The sequence below is a fragment of the Cyprinus carpio genome, chromosome B3 (genome assembly GCF_018340385.1).
Source record: "Cyprinus carpio isolate SPL01 chromosome B3, ASM1834038v1, whole genome shotgun sequence".
Taxonomy (NCBI): Eukaryota; Metazoa; Chordata; class Actinopteri; order Cypriniformes; family Cyprinidae; genus Cyprinus; species Cyprinus carpio.
The window spans coordinates 21,900,406-21,921,167 of NC_056599.1; the positions used below are offsets into that span (position 1 = coordinate 21,900,406).

Consider the following 20,762-nt stretch of genomic DNA (forward strand, 5'->3'; position numbering starts at 1 on the left):
TTAATAAATAAAAACACAGCGAAAGGGAAAACACAGGTGGCATTCTAATTTAATATAAATCCTATAGTTATTTAAGAAGTTACAATACTGTTACTGAATGTATGATGAAAGCAGTGAACACACAACGCTGTAATGTGCAATATTATATCAATATTATAAGTCAATATTGTTGACTTATGCAATCAAATCAATTTGATTTTTTCATTACAAATAATCAATACAAGAAATACAAAATTATATTGCATTTATCCTGTTCAATATTGGCATTTTACAGTGTTCTGAGGTCTTGGTGACATTACTGAAACTGCATAAAAGAAATATAATTCAATGTAACAATAGAATATAACAACTAGATCTGTGCTTAGGAAGGATCATAAACATGTCACATATACATTATTATTTAAAAAAACGATTTGAAATACCTATGAAGCTTAGCACTGGGTATTTTGTGCCCCACAAAAGCATTCAGGACATGGCAAATCAATGCCACACGGACAAAACTTGACTTTGTGTTTCTCATGTACATTGCATATACTTTACTAATATACTATCTCCACAAAAGTACTAATGCAAAAGAGAGGCCTAGAACCAGAAGCGTTTGACTTTCACTCCTCTGAGCGTGACCGGAAAAGTGAGCTTCTGGAACTGTGGTGCGGATGAGGCTCGCGAAGCTGGAGACTCTGGAATAGATACCTGGCCGGTTCTTCTGAGCACAGCCAAGTCCAAAACTTACAACTCCTGCTTGAATCCAAGTCCCATTGCCACCAGGACACACCAGAGGGCCTCCAGAGTCCCCCTGTAAGAGACAAATGATGTTATTTCAATGGTAGATACTCAGTACAATGGCGGTGTGATAGTATCACATACCTGACAGGAATCCTTGCCTCCCTCTGTATATCCAGCACAGATCATGTCTGAGAGGATGTCAACTCTTACTAAATCAGATGACAAAATCTGATACATTGACTGGCAGGAGGACTGGTTGATAATGGGCACCTGCACTTCCTGTAGCGCCCCGACTCCCGCGAGAGAAACTATTAAAAAAAAAATAAAAGAGCAAAACGCGAAATACAAAATGCAAATAATTACCAAATGTCCAAAACATTGTTAAACTAACAGAACATAAAATAGGGAATAGATCTGTGATAAGCTAGGAGGCTTTGTCTGGACATTGTTTTTTTTCTTTTTTTGAATGATTGCTATATCATATATGTATTTGCTACTGACAGGAAGCAATCTCTTATCTCTCATTTCCATGTCAAATCATTTTTATCTTTTCCATGCAGCAGCAATGGGCAGTTTGCATAAATGCAAGGCATCAGGAAACTTTTTTTTCTCACTCTGGAGGACAATAAATAAATCTTCTGAATCTTATTTTATGCTCTGGATTGATTTCAGAGACGTCAGAAATACTTGATAACTTATGTTATCTTTTTCTCATTCAGGGTCCTGAACATGCTTGTATTCTGACGTGTTGTCGTATTTACTGTTCATAATAAATTTCTATTACGATTAGGATATTTGAGGGTCAATTTGACCTGCCTATTTCATCCTTAAAGGCAACTGTATAGACTGTAAATAGAAACATTTTATGTATTTCGTAATGTCAGCGTCTCAACTATTTCTAAATTCAGTTTTTAAGACAGTTTTTTCGTAATAGGTGAGAAGTATTATTGTTCAAGGTTTGCGTTTTATTTTTTTGCTTAGTTTGATTTTCATAGTGTGAGTTTGTCCCTACCCTATACAACCCTTATACAAGTAGAAAAAAAATCAATAGTTCAGTGAAATACATGTGATCTACTTATTCCTCTTGCTTTTTAACTATTTCTCCTCCTCCTACCACTACAGAAATTAAACTGAAATCCAGCTGTCACTCCAAAGAGGAAAATCCACATCCTTTGGCATGACTTTAAACAGTAAAATCTGTTAGTTTCCCCTTATTTCTTTTACGATGCACTTAACCGCCCTCCTGAGTGTGACCCCAGCCTGTGACATAGCATAAGGTTCCACTGTTGAACTGGACTCCAGCATATGGCAGACACACAGGCTGGATCCTGTCTGACCAGGTGACCGGAGAGCGCAGCTGCACTAAGGCTACATCTCTGCCCTCCTGAGGGGCTGAGTATCCTTCTGGAACGACCACTCGCTGCACCTGACTGACCATCTCAAACTGGTTATAGCCATTGAGCAGATGGCGTCCCATGTACAGGCGATACGAAGACACGTCTGAGGGGCTGAGGATAGAAGATAGAGAACATTAACTTCTCTATGATCTACACTGTCATTGATGATATGATATAAGACATACTTAGGGAAGCAGTGTGCAGCAGAAAGGACCCAATTTTTTGCAATTATGGATCCACCGCAAACATGGCCTTTGGCTCCCAACTGAATGTCCACTTGCCATGGCCACGCCCCTGCTGATGCTTCAGCTCCTCCCACGATACGCTTCCCTAGCGGAGGCCTGCCGCACTCTTACGTGAACAGGTCAGAGGAGATTTAGCGTACATACACAGTAGAGGTTTCCTTACCAGATCACACCTGCCCTACAACACCCCTAGAGTATCATTACATCTTCTCACTGTATTAATGAGAAGCTACACAAACAGGAGCATAAGACGTGAGTGAAAACTGGGTAAGTAAGGAGGAGAAAGTTTATAAAGGTGTTTATAAAGACATGATGCTCTTTTTTTAATCCACATCTTTTTTTAAGCTATTAAAAATACATGAAAAAAGAAATTCAAACAAAAATGAGCTTTCCTTTAATGTGGTGAACATGTTTTGACTTTGTGTCTTTCATTTGGATTTAATCTTTTGGATATGTAGGCCTAAATGAGGCTTTAAATATAATGCAAGTCACTTTGGATATATATATATATATATATATATATATATATATATATATATATATATATATATATAAATATAAATAAACATCTATAAAAATAAATTCAAATAATAATTTAAATGGACAATAATTTAGCATAACATTTTGTTATTATTTATAAAAAAATGAAATTAAAAATAAGAATCAATTTGTCTTAAAATATCATTAATATAAAATCTGAAGTAATATAGTCACTGTAACCAATTCCAATTCCAGAATCGGATAATTGTAAAATGTCAAATTCAGTCCCACCTATCAATTCCTGTGTGCGCATCTTTCTTTTTTTTTAGGTGGCGAAAAGGGGCTGTTAAAAATGTATTTGTCTTTGAATCATTCATTCAAAAGATTCGTTCAAAAACACTGATTCTTCCAGTAATGAAACATGTTAATCTTGAGTGAGTCATTGAATCATTCATAAATTCAATGAGATTTTGTTTAGTTGTCAATTTTTTTTTTTCTTCAAAATCATGAGAACTACAACTTCTGTTTAAAAAAAAAAAAAAAAAAAAGTCTCAATTTATCCAGAATTGTGCAACTCTATTTTGCACACATGCTCTTAAAAAAGAAAAAAGAAAAAAAAAAAAAAAGGTGCTTAAAAGGTTCTTCAAGCGATGCCATAGAAGAACCATTTTTGGTTCCACAAAGAACCATTCAGTCAAAGATTCTTTAAAGAACCATCTCTTTCTTACCTTTTATAATCTGAAGAACCTTCTTTCACCACAAAGAACCTTTTGTGAAACAGACATTAAGACAAAAAAGGTTCTTCTATGGGATCGTGAAGCACCTTTATTTTAAATAGTGGAAACAGCTCTTAATCGAGTCCAGTTTTTAGCCAGCTGATTTATGTTCATGGTATTCAGCAGCAATTAAATGTTTTGCAAAAAGAGACAGAATAAATATGTGTGATATCTAAATGTTTGACTTCATTTTTTTAAACCACATTGGAATCGAAACTGGGAATCGATAAGAATCGGAATTGAGAAAATTCAGACAATACCCAACTCTAACTGACATGCAAGGACAATTTTGTAGTGACAAGAAACCAGTAAAACATACGTTATCATGAAATAATCATGACATTATAAAAGTTTTAATTTTTTTTATTTTTTTATAATAGAAAGTTATGTCTTATTCGGAATAAACTGTGTAGCCTTTAAATATTTTTCTACCTTGACAAATATTACTTTTGTTATTGAAATAAGTATTTTAGTACTTAATTGAAATATTTTTTTTCACTTCAAATCATTTTTTCTTAAATCATTATTAAAAAACGTATTTAACCAACATGAGTACATTACATTCCTAACAGGACACATTAAAAAAAGTCTTTAAAAGATTTCTTCTTCCTCTCAGATGTAATCTGCCACTGACCCATAAACTGAAAAATAATTACCTTGTGCCACACACTTCGACAGACCTGAAGTTTTTAAGACACAGAAAGACAAATGATGAATTTAACGAATGCATTGAATCAAATAGTTAGCAATAGACATTTACTACAGCCTAAAGTCTTACCTGTTAACATCAGTACAAAGGAGCTGTAGCCATGAATCAGTCATTCTGTTCAGCTGGACAAGTTTCTGTAAATAACCACGTTCATGAATAAACTAATTCACCCTTGTTACACTTACTGGGCTCTAATGCAACAAACCAACATTGTTATCAACAGTTAAGGTCCAAAAAACTCACTTGTAATGTAAGAGGTCCAATATTCAAAAAATAATCCAGTCATATATATCCGAACAATAAAAAATGTTAATCAACTTTAAACGTTTAAGTTCTAACGCACAAGAAAACGTCCTCGAACACCTGAGGACTCTCGCCGAGCCAAGTCAGTGATGCCTCGCTCTGAGAACGAAACATACACTCATATCTCATACTGAGAGCTGAGGACAAAGGTGATGTGATCGAGAATTAAGAAAAGAGCAGCGAGTGAAAACGCAGGAATCTTCACTCGCCAGAGAATGCGTGAAAGTACCTGTGCGTTTCTACCTGCTGCCAGCGTCCAATCACAGCGCGCGGTCTTAATCTCCTCCCAAATAATGAGCCCGTTGTTCTCGGCGGAAAGAAGACTCACACACGGCGAGTGCACGAGAGAAGAGCCCCTACGTGTCGCTCGGTTAGATTGAGATTATTTTCTGGTAATAATGAACTGAATTCTGAGTAATCTTTTCGTAAGCCACACAATAGTATTTTGCCGTAGTTTATCTTACGCTGTTTTACAGTCTGAAAAAACTGATTCATATTCAAAATACTTAAAAACAGTTAGTTTTGTTTTAATTTATAACATCTTGTTACAATATTTTCTATATTTAGATGCAACGTTTACACTATTACTTAAATCATTATTAAAATTAAAACATGTTTTTTAGTAAAACGGCAATAACAACTACTTTATCTTTGTATCGCTACAGTAACCATATTTCAATCACTGTATTCACATTAAAAAACAAGATTATACAAATAACTGGTTAACAAGAAGTCTGCCAAAAAACACCATGGTTACCTTGAAGCATCTAGAACACATAATTTACCATTTTATTCAGATATAATAAATAAATAAAGCTTTATGAAATAATTTGCCATTAATAAGAATGAAACAGTATAAAGTTCAGTATCAGTGGTATAAAAATCCTTTAGTATTATTGTAACCAAGTTATTGTTCCTCAAGCTGAAGGGTCAGTCATTTGACCCTCTTTATCTTATATACACACACACACACACACACATAACTTACTCTCAGTACAGTGTATATAGGGATCAACTTTCACCTAAAGGCCAGACAGGTGCTTCATGTGAATCAGTAATTCTATACTGCCAAATGAATAATTCAGCATAATGTAGCTTGACTTTACAACTTTCTTCTTCCAAAAGCCACGTGAACATGAAGAGGAGTCTGGTATAATATTAAACTACACTCACAGAACCATACCGATGCACTGAAATGTTCATTTTTAAGTAAAGATGACTCACAAAACAATGACATGAATATTACTATTCATTTATTTAAAAAAAAAAACAGACTAATTACAGCGCAAATGTACAATCTGAGATCTTTCCGTCTTGGAGAAAGTATTTCTGCATGACATTTAGTTTAGCGGTGAAAAACATCTCGGGTGAAGGGGCAGTTTCACGCTCTTCATTTTTTGCCACGTTCACTTTTTAGGGAACTTGGCCTGCTTGTGTTTGGGAGGAGCCCATTTCAAACAATGTGTGTCCACTGTAGAAACAAAATGTAAATACTTAAACTCTTAAAAGCACGTAAACACAAATATAAAGCCAAGAATAGAACAAGGGGCAGATCTGTTACCTGTTATTGGTGGTTTCTTGTACTGGGCACTTTTGAGATGTTCCTCTACGAGTTTTGGTGTGACACAGATGACATGTTGACCTTTCCAGTACTTGACCATGTTCAGAGACTGTAGTGTGCTGATGATGTCACTCTGAGTAATGCTGGTCATCTGGCTGTGGGTGTGGACATTATGCATTAGTTAGATCTCTTCATCAAAGCCTTGGCAGTTAACTCTAAACTAAATTTGTTTACATGCAGGTTTGTTCTTGTATTTGGGGGACTGGATGTGTACCTGAGGTCTTTGATGGACAGCGTCCCTCTGAAGTCTCGCAGAATCTCTAGAAGTACCCAAGACCAGTAACTCCTGTAGCTCAACTTCCCCAAGTCTGACAGAGGCTTCTCTGGAGACCCCACCGTACTCTCCAGCTTAGATAACTCATAACCTGAGCAGAGCATGACACAAGTTATCAGTGTGTATGCTTATATCAGAAGGGAACATCTGCTGAGAGGTCAATCAGGGGTGAAACCTACTGAATGCTATTAGAAATTTTCCATATCCTCTTCTCTGGTATGGAGGAAGAGTGAGAATACAAGCCACATTGTTCCCATCTGGAGACTCCTTCTCCTGCTCATCAAGAATACACTGTTACTCAAGATACAAATAAAGAGATACGCTGTGAAAACAAACAGAAGATACACTTTACCTTAGAGAAGTAACCCACAATATGTGCTCCCTGTTTGTTGACTTCAGTGAGGATGTAGAAGATGAACGGCTCTACGTCAAAGTAAAGTGTTTTATGATCCAGAAAGAGCTTTGCCAGGAGACACAGATTCTGACAGTAGATCTACAGTGAGAACAACAAACTGTAGGGAAAAGTCGCAACTGCATAGGGATTTGAAATCTGTCACGAAATAATTTGTTTCTATGCTTCATTTAAACGGCAGGTATGACCTGGCTCACCTTATGGTCCTTCCCGTCAACCTCGTACACTGAGATATTGTTTCTGCGATAAATCTCTTTGCCTGGAGGCTGACGCCACTGACACTGCGACTGAAACAGGAGCCATCGAGGAACAAAGAAACAGGAAAACAAAAGACAGTATAAATTCAACAATAAGGTGGGAAATGGGAAGCCAGAAATGCTATAAAACTAACACACACACACAAAAAAAACACAATTTAAAATCAGCTGATAGACAAAGAACAACACTGATCTATGAACAAATGCTTGTAGAAAGTGCTACGGGAATTTGCACTTCCAGGGTTTTTTTGAATAGGCTTTTGGTTAAATGGCTGAATTAAGGTCTAATACAATACACAATCTATTCAACTTTTCTTGGTCAAAGAGCTTATTTAAAAAAAAAAAATTCCATAATCGACTAGAAAAATCCTGTTGATTTTTTTTGTTGACAGAAGCAGGGTGATGCTAACTTCTGGGTTGGCCCACAAAAATACCTCAGCACTGCTGCACTCTATTCCAAGCCATTAAACTCATTAGCACAGATGTATAGCACCCCCTATGGTTTAATAACAGACGTTACTGTGTGTATCAACAACACACCACTGTGTGAACTGACCAGGTGGAATCTGAAAGTCTTCTCGTACTTCATATACTTCAGGCAGTATTCACAGATCCAAAGCTTGGGTTGTTTTCCATAGTCCTCGGGGAATGGAGAGAAGTACCATGCATCGATCTCAAAGTTCCCAATCTGGATCTTGTCCACATATTTTACTTTCGTGATCTGAAAGTAAAAGCAACATTTTTGATAAAAATGAGAAAACGGATGGACATGGCTTGCTATTGACATAAAACATCATAAGCATTGTGAGAACGCAAATGTTGCCCCCTCTTACCGCCTCGTGCTCTTTCTCCAGAGCTGCCGTAGTGGGGTCCATCTCTGCATACGTCTGAAAGGAGAAAAGAAGCAGTCAAATAATTACACATGTTGCTATCAGACTGGTGTGGCCTTCCTCAGACTAAACACTGATCAACACTGTCGTTCAGATGTGCAGAAACGTGCTGACAGGTACCTTCTGAACGTGGTTGATCTCGTCATGTTTACGCTTCTGGTTTCGGGTGATCTTCCTCTCTGGCTGGTCCACAAGTTCACCTCCACCACCTTCCTCCACACTCTTTCTCACGGCGTCTTTCACAGTCTTTGTCAGGGCCAAACGAGCCTTTCCAACCCACTCATCTAAACGTCTGTTAACTGCAAATGACAAAAGAGAGCTTGTGCTCAGTGAATCTGTCATACACAAACCTGTAAAGCATTTGTGCATAACGCAGTTCCACTCACATCCAACATAGTGGACATAAAACTCCTCTCTGCCTTCCTGCTCATTCAGCCTAGACTGAATCACCTCTGCTGAATCTGAAAGAGAAGTAGAAAACAAATGAATAAATAAAAAGTATGTGCATACACATTTTGGGTTTGCATTGGCTGTCGCTTATTAATTTCTCAAGCATGTTTTCATAATAATAATGAATAAATGATAATACACAAGTAATACAGAATTTAACCACAGATGGCAAATTAAGTATATCTGAATAAAACATCATAATAAGCATTTTTCGTTATGAGCTTACGCCATGATTTGTCCGCACGCTGACACAGATAGGTCTCCCCGATTTCTACCGACACATCCTGCTCTCTGCCGCCGACGTGCGACAACCCATCCCCGGAGTGCGGAGTACTCGAGCCCCCGGCTTCTCGTTCTCGATCAGCGGCCTCCGCCTCATCCTCTTCCCCGCCACTGCCGTTTGATGAACATGTTGCTCGCGTTCCCGTCTCCAAGATTCCTCGGTCGGTTCCAGCGTGACCAGCGTCTATTTCAACGTCCATTCGCTCTTCTGAACCGCAGTTATCGTATGAATTGTTCATGTTTGGGTGGCGATTGTTGGACATCGACATCGCTACGTCAGAAATCTTTGTCCATTTGAAAACATTGCGCACGCCGCGTTGACTCGCGCATGCGCAGTACGCATTTAGTCCTAGTTTTATGTAATAGTGCCACTGTTTTGTTTCACTTTTATATAGAAATGTTTATTCTATATAAACGTTTTTTAACAAGAGCAAACACATTATACATTTTGATAGGTTTGTTAAAATGTTAATTATTTATATATTACATGCTCGCGTGTAAATATATATGTAAATATATATATATATACATTTATCCTGTTTATTTAACTGTTTTATCTTATTTAACCTGCAACAGAAAGAACAGACTACTTCCTTTCAAAGTTCTGATTTATAGATTTTGGACATTTTCACAATTGCTTTGGAAAAAGTTAACCATCATTGAACGTCTGCAGTGGTTAGACTCCTTCCTAATTGCACTGTCTACTCCTTTATTTTCACTAACAACGATGACGAACCCAAGAGAGGAAGGAAAAACATGGGTCAGTTTACTGCTTGTGGAGAATTTTATTATAGACACTGACATAATGATGGTACAGCTGGTGAAACTGGGAGGTACGCTTGTTCCTCTGCCTGTACCTCCCCTCTCCCATTGTCAGAGCACTCCCTCTTTCCTAAATTCTTTTTCCACTCTCTGGTGCAAACCCCTGCCACCACCTCTATGAGCCCCGCCCCCTCTGTGATAATGCCCAGCCCCTCCCTCTCTGGCTCGGTGTCCTCCTCCACGGTGGCCAACGCTTGCAGAATTATCCCAGTGACTGGGTCCCCTGAAGTTCCTCTCCTGCCAGTGTCCATGATGTCTTCCGGAGCCACGACCGCCACGCTTCCATCCTCTACCCACAAGTTCCCTTTCTGGATGTCCTTCCTGTAAGATTGTCTGAGTCACATCTTTTGAAATACACACTTTTGGTTGGCTCACATCTTGTCCACAGTTGGATTCGGACCTAACCTTCTCTTGAGAAACTGTTTTTTCTTCTTCACTGGTCAAAGGCTGCCTAAGCTGTGTTATTTTATCACCGAGTTCACATCTCTGTTCTTGTGCTGTACTTTCTCCCTGTGGTGTGGTGTTCAGTGGGGCTGAGTTGACATGATTAATCTTATCAGAAGAATGCATGAGCCTGCCCGATCGTTCTCCTCCAGGTGTAGGCATCGTGTGACGGGCTGATCCCCCTCTTCCGCCCCCTCTTCCTCTACGACCTCTCCTGAAGTCACCTTGCTGCCTTCTCTCATGAGTGCACGGGCGCTGTGATTGGCCCATAGTGTGATGACTTTGAGAGACTTGGGTTGCATCGGTGGAATCTTGGGATGAGGAAGGGAGTGACTGAAAAGATTCGCCACCGGAGGCATCCGTTGCAGGAGTGTCAGAAACATTAGCTGGAGCCTGAGGAAAAACACACATCCCACATTCATTTATTTATTTAATTTTTCACATTCTGACTTTGAGAACTCAGACCATAAACACACTGCAGCTAAATACGATCATCACTCCTGTTTTGGGTGAATAAATATTAAAGGGGTCATGAACTGAGAAATCAAAATGAACTTGATCTTCACAAACACAATAAAACAATATCATATAAAACATTCTTGTTAGTCTAAAAACAGCTTATGTTAAAGCCAATCTGCCAAGACTACAGGTTTTAGAATGTGCCACTCTATGATGTGTGGATAAGCACCACCTCTATTAAAGAAGATCAGCGCTTGCTTCTACATCACTGCCTGTTTAGCCCCGCCCACCGTTGTAAATGACAAGAGCTGCAAATGCAGGTCTACGCAGAAACAAAATTATAAACTTTATATGATGAACTTTATTTTTTAATGAAGCACCAGAACAGTAAGAACTTGTTCCTTTGTTTACTTCATTTTACCGTGGACTCGTTTACAAACAAGGCACAATTTGACACAGAATTTTCAGAAAGATTGAAACTAAAAAACGATGCTGTGCCGACTATGTTTTACTGAATCCGATGTCGTACCACATAAGTGTGAGTAACTGTTTTCATTACGTGATCACAATTGCTTTGTCTGATTAATATGTACTGAGTATTTATGTATTTTTAACCTAGAATTTATTTTTACTTCCGAGTCTGCAATCCGCCGCTGCCTCTTCAAACAGAGCGTTCAGATGAGGGGGTCAAAACAGGACAGAAAAATGACTATTAGGGTGTATTCACACCTGTCTTGTTTGGTTCGACTGAATCGAACTCAAGTTTGTTTCCCCTCTTGGTGCGGACCTTTTGGGCACCAAACAACCGCACCGAGACCCAGCTGAAGAGGTGGTTTCAGTCCACTTCCAAACCGACTTTCCTGATGTGAATACACCCTTACTTCTAAATTCTGATGTTTTTTGATGTAAAAACCTTGATTATGAACATCATAAGTGGACCTCAGAGAACAGTATAAAATAAAATAAAAAAACAAAGGCAGTTCATGACTCCTTTATTACTAAATTATTATAAAAAGTAATATATGTTCCATCTAGGATTTACCTCATTAATGTGAATTAGGAATCTATTGGACTCTGCTTCGGGGTCAATAACTCCACCCCTTTTCTTCTGCCGTTCCAGAACCTTCTGGAGTGCTGCCCATTTTTTCTTAAATTCCCCACCGATGACTGCATCGTCCTGCTGTGTGTGAAGAAATAATAAACACAATGTTCATGTGTGTCCACAGCATGTGCCCAGTAAGCATACATGAGGGTGCTGAGCTTTCTAACTAGACATCCTGGCATAGTCAGCTAACAAGTGAGACTGCACACGGGACAATGACGCACTGCTTGGCAGTGCTTGTGTACTGCTTGGCACAGAACACAAGGGTGACATTGTCCACTTGACATTTCTAACAATGATAAACGTCAGGCCAGTTTAGCTTGACTCAACTGCTAACACCTTATCCACAGAGAATGATACAGTGTGTCCGAGTGTCTTACCTGTGTGAAAACTGGAGCAGGAGAGGAAAGGAGGGCATCCAAATCATAGGTGAGAGGCTCTCGACACACGGGACAAACAACAGCTAACTCCTGTTAATGAAACGAAAAACACATAATATATCAAAAAAACCTTCCTTTTATTCAAGCTCATCCCACTGCCTTTTTATGGACTGCAATTAGCTAAGCTTTCACATTGTAACACTGACGTAAATGATATAGTAATAATAATAATGTAATACACAGACCGTTGACTGGAATTTATTTAATACCAAATGAGTGGCATTTTGCTTGAAGTAAGGAAAACATATGAAAGTGTACAAAAAGAAGCTGCACCTCTTCTTCCGTCCTGTCTCTGGTTTTATCCTCCTCCAGCTCCCTCTCACGGTCCTTCAGCTCCATCTCAGAGTGAGTGATGTAGCGGCCAAGACAGTGAGAATGGAAATAGTGATAGCAGCTGGTCTTAGTAAACACTTCCCCTTCCTACGGTTTTGAAAGAGGAGGAACAAGCACAATATTTACAACAGGCCACAAACCACACAAAGTGCATGTTACAATTAAAACACCAAACCTTAAAGCCATAGAGACAGATGACACAGTTTCCATGGGGGATATTGCTCTCAGTCAGGATCTCTTTGGCTCTCTGTGAGGATGATAGAGAGAAACTGTTTGAGACAAACCCATGTTTGTATGCACATACACTACCGTTAAAAGATGTTTTTGAATGAAGTGTCTAATGCTCCCCAAGGCTGCATTCATTTGATATAAATGGCAGTAAATCAGCAATATTGTGAAATATTATTTATTTAAAATAAGTTTTCTAATGTACTATATTTTAAAATGTCATTTATTCCCATGATGGCAAAGTTGAATTTTAATCAGCCATTGTTTTTAATATGCTTATTTGCTGCTCATTAAACATTTCTTACTATTTTCAGTGTCTGTTATGCTACTTATAATAATTGATGAATAGAAAGTTCAAAAGAACACCATTTATCTGAAATAGAATTTTGTAACGTTTTAAATATCTTAACTGTCACTTTTGATCAATTGAATGCATCCTTACTGAATAAAAGCCTACATTTCTACAAACATCTGAACAGTAGTGTATTTTTGGACTAAATAAGGAATCCAAACCTCTATGAGCTGATACAGTACAGGTGTCCCGATACATGACTCTGCCTCCATCTGCAAACTCCTCTGTAAACTGAGAGGACAAAAAGCTTGTGAAAACAATGGGTGGGTGAAAAGTATACAGCTAAACAGGACATTCTAAAGTTTTAAAACAGCAGTTTCTAAGAATAATCAAACACCTGAGCAGTTTATCATCCGAGAGTCCACGTGGATTGTGAATAGAGATGCAAGGGGATGAATATGGGTACTGGAAGTGAACAAAAAATACTCTCAGAAGACCAACAGGGACACAAAGTTGCCAATAAAGAAGTAACATTGGCACAGTCAAATATTATAGCAATTTGACCAACAAACCTGAGAGTCCAGATCCATTGTCAAAGTTAGACGGACAAACTGAGACAGACAGTCCTCCGCAGTGGAGGGATAGAGCACCAGACTAACTGTCCGCCCTCTATAAATGAGACAGATTTGACAGATTTATTTCTGTATGGTTTAATGAGACAGAATTATTACCTCAAGCAATTTATGAATAACTAAAAGAGCAATAACTGCTCAAATATTTACCCCTCATCTCTCTGATCAACACTGAGCTCATCCAAGTAGATGGACTGCAGCACTTCGATTTCAGAGAGGACACTGTGGTGGCAAACAGATGTGAGCTGAATTTCGTGTAGAATTGGCTTCATGTAACAACACTGAGTATGACACACATCAGAAGGCCAAAGGGCCAGAGACAACACACTTGGCCATTTGTTTACTTCGATATCGACAATCTAACGCCTACCGGTTAAATCTGATCAACTACCTATAGATTCTTTATGTTAGCCTCGGATCAAATTAATTTCTTACATACGTTTCTAAGTATGTACTATTAGTTTTTTTGAACGGTATGTACTATTTAGTCACCTATGACAACTCTCCTATATCGTAACCAAGTGTGGTCTGTAATTCAAATAATTTAAGTCTTACAAATGAGATATATCCAGTTCATATATCAAACAACTACTGATTAATATGAGAATTCCCAACAGATACACGTTTCTGAGTGTATTTACCAGAAGCCCAATACTCACTCGCACTCGGCAGCCATGTTCGCGGTGACGTCACCCTTCCACGACATCGGTCAGCTGACGCAGAGCTGACTGTAAAAATATGATTCATTTCGATCTAAACTTGAAATCCACCTAGAGAGGTTTATTTATTTAATTTTTTGGGGAATGTACAGATCTCTGATATTAATTAGAAAAATGCTTTGTTTTGTATTTTGGACAAAGTTAAAGATGTAGGCTACACTTTAAAATACTTCACAAAATTTACCCATGTAATATATTTTTATCGAAAGTCATGAACATCGACAACAACTGCTCTTTTTTTGGCTCATTTGTTTCATACCTGTTATGTGTCTTTAAAAATTTGATCTGATGTTCTTTTTTATTTACCCCAAAAATGTTGCTGTCTCTAAAAGATGTTATATGTTCTTACACAAACCAAAGCAAAAGGTTTGAGTATGTTGTGAATTTCTAGATTTTGCATAGTTTGCAAAACGCATATTTAATTGTGATGTATTTTTCATGGAAGCGTAGTAATAGAAATGAAATTCTTAATGGGGTCAATGAAAAAAAAAAACTTAAATATTAGTCAATAACAAAAAGAATGATGCATTGTTACATTTTATGGAGATATTCTTTGCATAATAATGTCTTCACTATACACTGCCAATTGCTTTGATTCTTGAATCTGTCTCTAGGAAATATTTGATTGCGGTTACATTTTTGTTTTGTTTTCTCTTCTTGTTTTTTTCTTCTTTATGTAGACTGCCTGGTATTTTGACGTGTCTATTTTTTAATTATCCCTTCATGTATATTCAGTGTAATTTGATATAAAACTTTTTTGGTGCATTAAAAAAATAATACAAATGAAAGAAGACAGAGCCAGCTGACAAACAGATTGGAATTTCATTGATTCATGATTAATGAGTCGTAAACATATGACTCAGAGGTCAAATTAAATAATCTAAACAAACGGTTCTTCCACTGTTTATTTAGTAGGTTAAACTACACGTGCATTTTACTGCGAGCATTTAGTCAATCCAGCAGTAGTCACTTACAGACATGCCTTTTTCACAACTGCAAGACGTTAGAAATTAACAATGCTGTGGGGTTTGTGATTTTTAAAATCATATTTTATTGCTAATTTATTATTTGCATACATTAATGACATATATCAAGTCAATTTTAATCCAACAAGAAACATCTCTCACTAATCACAGTGGACCACATAAGACAGTTTGTATATAGTGTCTTTCCTGGACCAGTTTTTATCTAAAAAAAACAACAAAACAAAACAAAAAAACACTGCTGTAAAAACATCTGCTGCTGTACAACAAAAACATTACATTGATAAACATCCGTGTAAACAAACGCTGATGTTCGGCACATAATAGCAAGTTATTTATTTATTCCTCTTGGTTTTATCTAAGCACAGTGTTAACATAAAAAAAGTCACATTTCTGAGCTGAGAACGTGACCCAAAGGATCAGAGTTGCAAAAGTGTTTGATTTGTCCCTCTTTCCATCTGTTCTGGAACTTCTGCTCTAACAGCATTTCTTCCCCTTCTTCCTCCTTTCTCTGTCCCTGTGGGAATTTATATGGACGGTGTCCTTTTCTCTCCCCCTCTCTCTTTCTGCTCGATTCTGGCTCTGTTTCTTGGCCCGGAGGACCATGTGAGTGAAAGCCATGAACATCTGCAAACAACAGAATACAAGCCATAAAAAAAAAAATGTACATAATACTTTCAACACGTCAGAGTGGACAGAAAGACAAAGATGAATAAGTTGAAAGATACGTAGTCTATTACTCCATTCAAGCCAACATAAAAATGAAATATTTCTGGTTAAGTACTGAGCTTAAATACTGAGGACTTTTAAATAAATTTTATTCTTAAATAAACTTAAATACTGAGGATTTTTGAAAGAATTTGGGCTTAAATGATACTGATATTTTAAAAAGAATGAGTTTAAATGAACTTAATACATATCACAGCATTTTAAAAAAAAAACCCTCACCTCTTCTACATTGATATTCTCTTTAGCACTCGTCTCAAAGAACCTCACACCAACCGACTCTCCGAAGCGCTGAGCATCTTGAGTGTCCACAAGCTTTTTAGAAGGATCATCATTCTTGTTTCCAACTGTTAGTGATCATAGTGGAAAGGCATATTAAATGTTTGCTTTTGATACTACAACAAATTGAGAATATACAACCCACATTGCAACTTAAAAAAATGAAATGTAAAAACCCAAAAAAAAAAAAAAAACGAACCTAAAATTTTTGCAGACATTGTCACAGTTCTGTGATATCTCGTTTAACCATCTTTTCACGTTGACAAATGATTCCGGATTTGTGACATCGTAAACAATGATGACACCATGAGTGTTTCTGTAATACCTAGAGAAGTACAGCAAACACGTGAGGGGAAGACCGGCAGAGATCACAACATCTTTAATCAGCAGTTCAGACTGGAGCGAGGCTTACGTCGAGGTGATGGTTCTGAACCTTTCCTGCCCTGCAGTGTCCCAGATCTGGAGTTTAACTCTTTTTCTCCCATCAATCTCTACCGTGCGGATCTTGAAGTCAACTCCAATAGTAGTTATGTAACTGCCTGCGAAGAGTGCAAAAAGCACGGTTTTTATATATAGAGTCATAACACTTGAACTTCTTCAACACTTTCAAGCAAACATACACTCTCACTTTGTCTCGCTTTGCTTGAGAACAGTGAATTAGATCATATATTTACAGAACCTTTGACTCATTTTCTGTCTTTCTCACACAGACACACACTTTGTGCCAAGAAGACTCACCAGAGAACGAGTTGTCTGCGAATCGTAGGAGCAAACTGCTTTTCCCCACATCTGCAACGGAGTCAGAGCAGCATGTGTTAAACGTTCAGCCGTAATACCTTTTTAATTAAACATGACAGAAATTCTGAAAAGCATTTCTTTCATGAAACATGATTATAAGATTTAGATATTATTAAATGAACAGTTAAACATGGACATGCAAAAATGAAAATGTGATCTATAAATAACTTAAAAAGATCCCTACAATAAATAAAAACATGTGCAACAGCACAGTGTAAATAGCTCTAGCAAATCTCTCACATAGTCCTTCTATGCCATGCAATGTAATCTTAACATGTCCATTGGTCACAAAGGCCTCAAAACCAACCAGAATCCTAACCAAAGCCTCCAAAACAGTCTTTACAGAGACAAGCCACTAGCTGAACAGTTAGCGTGTAAGTGGCCACAATGGACTGAATGAGGCGGCTGTGGTTAATACTACAATTAAATTACAAGCACGATGAACTGTGAGATATTTGCTTACAAACAAAAGTTCTCTAATCTGAAAGCGGATGTATAAACAGGATTGCTAAAGATGGCGTTAAATTAGAAAATCACCCTATTTGTTTTTAAATGCATGCTACTGATCTTAGTATGAACAATTCATACATATATACGCTTCTCTTTTTTTACTGTTATTGACGTAGTAATGTTTGATCACGTAGAGAAACTGCCACAACAATGAGCTTTCTTAGTGGACAGGGTGCTAGAGAAAATAATCACTTATTTTATGCCATATATTAATGATTCTCTTATAAGGATTGTGCCTTGCTGAGTTGGTAAAAAGACAATTTTTTTGGCGTATGTATGAAAAACAGAAAAATACTAACTGGAGTCACCAATGATGAGCAACTTGAAGAGATGATGGTAGTCTTTTCCCGCCATTCTTCTGTTCAAAATGTGTCCTCATGAAACAACAGCTTTCAGCTCCTCGGTCACGTTTCCTGTGTCTCAAAGTACCAGGTTGTTTAGTGCGGAGGGTTTTGGGTGAAATACTGCGAGCATCATGCAATCGTCTTTCCAGTTTTTCTCAAAACTCAAGCGCAAAATGATGCATCGGTGTGATTTCAGTGCATTCCAATTCATGAATCAGTGATTTTGCATTGTTGAAACACGTTTGCACTTTCAGTGCAATATTTTTAGTTCATCTTAGAACCCTCTTTCAATTTCCAGTTATATTTCCATTGCTTTCGCCCACATGAGGGATCCACAGTTAAAAACTACGTGAAATTTACTCTTGGTCGCCTTGCCCTCAAGTGCAAACACATTACCACATTGTTGTGGTTAAGTATCAAATGACTCAGATTACAAAGTAAGCGGTTCTTTAATCGCTGGTGGCGCTCATAACGCAGAGCTATGAGTGCATCAGGAACTAAATCATCCGGAAAACAGGGCCGTTTGTCTGAGATCCAAGTTGTTTTGTCTCCAAATCTCGATTTATTAGATATACAGATTGCATCTTAGTCACAACAATCCCATTTCGCCCGTTTAACTGATGCATGCAGGGACTGGTAGCTTCCCACACTTTGAAAGATCACTGCTACTCCAAAACACTGTAGGAATGCAGCTTCAAACCGGAAGTGATATAAGTCCCTGTTGAGCCCTAATCCTGGAAAAAAAAAAAAAAAAAAAGAAAGGGAAGAGACAGGTATTATGCATCTTGTTCGAATTTAGACATATTGTTACTCCCCCCATTAACCAGAACAGCAGCTGTGGAACTAAATTTAGCTTCTCTGACAGACAAATGACACGCTTTCTGACACAGTTCGAAACCACATTGACCAGCTTTACGCTTGTGTTTAGGCACAGAGATCTGGAGATATGCCCACACATAACTTGCCCCTCACAATTGAAACCAAAACAACAGCCAGAATCATTAAAAGCCCACATACAACTAGCTGCTGAGTCAAGAGAAAGCCAGAGACTTAGTACACTGCCAAAAATGTTCCATGAAAACAGGAAGGGACGTGTGTTTTTCCCGAGCGGGCGTTGCGAGGAGGGCACAGGTTTCTCATTAAAACACAACAGTTCTGGTCTCAAATGTGTCCTTCAGACACATGTGATCATTTTAACACAAAAAAGGTGGAAGAGAAGTGAAACTGACACACCTAGGCTGAGGTCCGCTTATCGGACAAGAAGAGGAAATCATTTTCGGTGCCAAACAAAGCTAAATTCCAGAAATACAAATATGCTCAAATTAAAAGTGAAACTATTCGACGCTTTAACTGTGTAGTAGAACAGGATTTAACAGTCAATTCGAGGGAAAAGAACAAAAAGGGATAATCACTTTGTAGAGGCAGATCCATTTTAAAGCGTAAGGTTATCATGAACGGACTGTCCTTCTGAGAAAAGCGACCTCGCGTCTTTACTTTATGGAAATCAAAGGGTCACGCGCCGTGTCCACAGAAACTCAAAATCAGGCGAACGTTGCGATTTAACGGACACACCTGTAAAAACATGCGATCCTACCAGACCTCAAGCTGAACTCTCGCCTTGATCTGCTCCGTAAGTTGACCGCCTCATCAAACTTGTGTCCCTTACTCAACTCGACGACTCCTCGGCTGTGATTTCTTACTCGGATGTTTTGAAACGCAGCTAGGCTAGCTACTTAACTAGCCGCAGATGCTCTCAGATAATCAGATCAAACTCGGATCTAAAGAGGAGCTCACCGAAAACACTTTAAACAGCATACTCCGAGCAGGCCGGGGATATTACGGAAGACTTGGCACAAGTTTCTGGCGGTTGGTCGGTCAGTGTCGAGTCGGTCCCGCAGACAGGGAGAAGCTCGGACAGTGTCCCAGCGGCCGCAGAGATCAGATCCGCCCCTCTGAGGCCGCCGCACCTGAATGTTGAGTCACTCTCCTCCTCCTCCTCCTCATCATGTGCCTGAGTTTCTCTGTCTCCTCCTCCTCATCATGTGCCTGAGTTTCTCTGTCTCCTCCTCCTCCTGTTGCTGCTGCGATCGCCATCGCTATTCTGTCGCAACACAGCCGCTGATGACATTCCAGCCACACACTGGAACCGGTAAGATCGCAGTATTAAAACTGCTGTATAAGCTGCCGGTCAGAAGTTTTTGAACAGTGAGATTTTTCATTGTTTTTAAAGAAGTCTCTTCTGCTCACCAAGCCCGCATTTATTTGATCCAAAATAGAGCACAAGCAGTAATGTTGTGAAATGTTTTTACTATTTAATTTAACTGCTTTCTATTTGAATATATTTCAAAATGCAATTTATCACTTTATCCAAAACAAATCATTCTAGTATGCTGATTTGCTGTTCAAGAAACTTTTATTGTTATCATCAATATTTAAAAGTTGAGTACATTTTTTTCTTTATCATTTAAAACAGTTTGAGTCGTTTTTTAAGGATTCATGTGATGAATTCAGCTGTTATCAAATAAACTTTTTCGTAACATTATACACTATACCAGAAAGTTAGGAGTCCATAGTTTTGTTTATTTGTGTACTTTTTATAATGTTTGCAAAATATGATATTGTCACATAAATACCGCTATTATTTTTTTTTTTTTTTGCATTTTCTCTATTCACATAAATACTCCGAATGTAAATAGATGTACTAATAAATGTTTTTTGAGCAGCAAATCGGAATATTCAATGATTTCTGAAGGATGACTGGAGTAATGCTTAAAGATTCAGCTTTGAGGTAACAGAATAAATCATCACATTAAGATTTCAAATGAAACT

At 38.0% G+C, this 20,762-nt stretch overlaps 4 protein-coding genes across 6 annotated transcripts; all 4 read right to left on the reverse strand.

Moving 5' to 3' along the window:
* Positions 1-121: 121 nt before the first annotated feature.
* On the reverse strand, positions 122-5,291 carry LOC122136532 (serine protease 27-like). 2 transcript variants are annotated; one of them, XM_042720244.1, is made up of 7 exons: positions 4,866-5,291; positions 4,403-4,467; positions 4,281-4,304; positions 2,309-2,474; positions 1,963-2,234; positions 868-1,034; positions 122-796 (listed from the first exon to the last, which is right to left on the reverse strand). In XM_042720244.1, the coding sequence occupies exons 2-7, from the start codon at positions 4,410-4,412 to the stop codon at positions 548-550; spliced, it is 888 nt and encodes a 295-aa protein (XP_042576178.1). In that variant the 5' UTR covers positions 4,413-4,467; positions 4,866-5,291; the 3' UTR covers positions 122-547. The 2 variants fall into 2 exon arrangements, with proteins under 2 accessions (XP_042576178.1, XP_042576177.1); XM_042720243.1 differs by lacking the exon at positions 4,866-5,291 and adding an exon at positions 4,577-4,856.
* Positions 5,292-5,872: 581 nt separating this feature from the next.
* Positions 5,873-9,154, reverse strand: LOC109075464 (histone acetyltransferase KAT8-like). Its single transcript, XM_019091366.2, has 11 exons — positions 8,767-9,154; positions 8,477-8,551; positions 8,211-8,389; positions 8,034-8,087; positions 7,757-7,921; positions 7,141-7,230; positions 6,884-7,024; positions 6,711-6,804; positions 6,472-6,622; positions 6,198-6,352; positions 5,873-6,107 (listed from the first exon to the last, which is right to left on the reverse strand). Exons 1-11 carry the CDS (start codon positions 9,089-9,091, stop codon positions 6,043-6,045), a joined length of 1,494 nt encoding a protein of 497 aa, XP_018946911.1. The 5' UTR covers positions 9,092-9,154; the 3' UTR covers positions 5,873-6,042.
* A 433-nt stretch (positions 9,155-9,587) lies between these two features.
* LOC109058441 (E3 ubiquitin-protein ligase RNF25-like) lies at positions 9,588-14,334 on the reverse strand. 2 transcript variants are annotated; one of them, XM_042720240.1, is made up of 10 exons: positions 14,234-14,334; positions 13,725-13,796; positions 13,515-13,611; positions 13,340-13,407; positions 13,164-13,233; positions 12,598-12,669; positions 12,363-12,509; positions 12,030-12,119; positions 11,590-11,724; positions 9,588-10,481 (listed from the first exon to the last, which is right to left on the reverse strand). In XM_042720240.1, the coding sequence occupies exons 1-10, from the start codon at positions 14,278-14,280 to the stop codon at positions 9,696-9,698; spliced, it is 1,584 nt and encodes a 527-aa protein (XP_042576174.1). In that variant the 5' UTR covers positions 14,281-14,334; the 3' UTR covers positions 9,588-9,695. The 2 variants fall into 2 exon arrangements, with proteins under 2 accessions (XP_042576174.1, XP_042576173.1); XM_042720239.1 differs by having other exon boundaries at positions 11,590-11,727; positions 14,234-14,333.
* Positions 14,335-15,549: 1,215 nt separating this feature from the next.
* On the reverse strand, positions 15,550-20,142 carry LOC109058464 (ras-related protein Rab-35-like). The gene is made up of 7 exons (XM_042720250.1): positions 19,728-20,142; positions 17,889-18,667; positions 17,020-17,070; positions 16,694-16,820; positions 16,488-16,606; positions 16,225-16,355; positions 15,550-15,903 (listed from the first exon to the last, which is right to left on the reverse strand). The coding sequence occupies exons 2-7, from the start codon at positions 17,941-17,943 to the stop codon at positions 15,754-15,756; spliced, it is 633 nt and encodes a 210-aa protein (XP_042576184.1). The 5' UTR covers positions 17,944-18,667; positions 19,728-20,142; the 3' UTR covers positions 15,550-15,753.
* Positions 20,143-20,762: the final 620 nt, after the last annotated feature.

Excerpts from the sequence above, each read along its gene's own strand:
- LOC122136532 (XM_042720244.1), bottom strand. Across the intron at positions 1,035-1,962 it reads GGGTCACACTCAGGAGGGCG|TTTCTCTCGCGGGAGTCGGG; the intron begins GTTAAGTGCATC and ends TTTTTTTAATAG. Across the intron at positions 797-867 it reads GAGGCAAGGATTCCTGTCAG|GGGGACTCTGGAGGCCCTCT; the intron begins GTATGTGATACT and ends TGTCTCTTACAG.
- LOC109075464 (XM_019091366.2), bottom strand. The coding sequence starts at position 9,091 with ATGTCGATGTCCAACAATCGCCACCCAAACATGAACAATTCATACGAT. Across the intron at positions 8,390-8,476 it reads TTATGTCCACTATGTTGGAT|TTAACAGACGTTTAGATGAG; the intron begins GTGAGTGGAACT and ends TGTCATTTGCAG. Across the intron at positions 7,025-7,140 it reads TTGACGGGAAGGACCATAAG|ATCTACTGTCAGAATCTGTG; the intron begins GTGAGCCAGGTC and ends TTCTCACTGTAG.
- LOC109058441 (XM_042720239.1), bottom strand. The coding sequence starts at position 14,280 with ATGTCGTGGAAGGGTGACGTCACCGCGAACATGGCTGCCGAGTGCGA. Across the intron at positions 12,510-12,597 it reads TCTGTCTCTATGGCTTTAAG|GAAGGGGAAGTGTTTACTAA; the intron begins GTTTGGTGTTTT and ends TCAAAACCGTAG. Across the intron at positions 11,728-12,029 it reads CTGCTCCAGTTTTCACACAG|CAGGACGATGCAGTCATCGG; the intron begins GTAAGACACTCG and ends CTTCACACACAG.
- LOC109058464 (XM_042720250.1), bottom strand. The coding sequence starts at position 17,943 with ATGGCGGGAAAAGACTACCATCATCTCTTCAAGTTGCTCATCATTGGT. Across the intron at positions 16,821-17,019 it reads CGCAGACAACTCGTTCTCTG|GCAGTTACATAACTACTATT; the intron begins GTGAGTCTTCTT and ends CACTCTTCGCAG. Across the intron at positions 16,607-16,693 it reads TTCAGAACCATCACCTCGAC|GTATTACAGAAACACTCATG; the intron begins GTAAGCCTCGCT and ends GTACTTCTCTAG.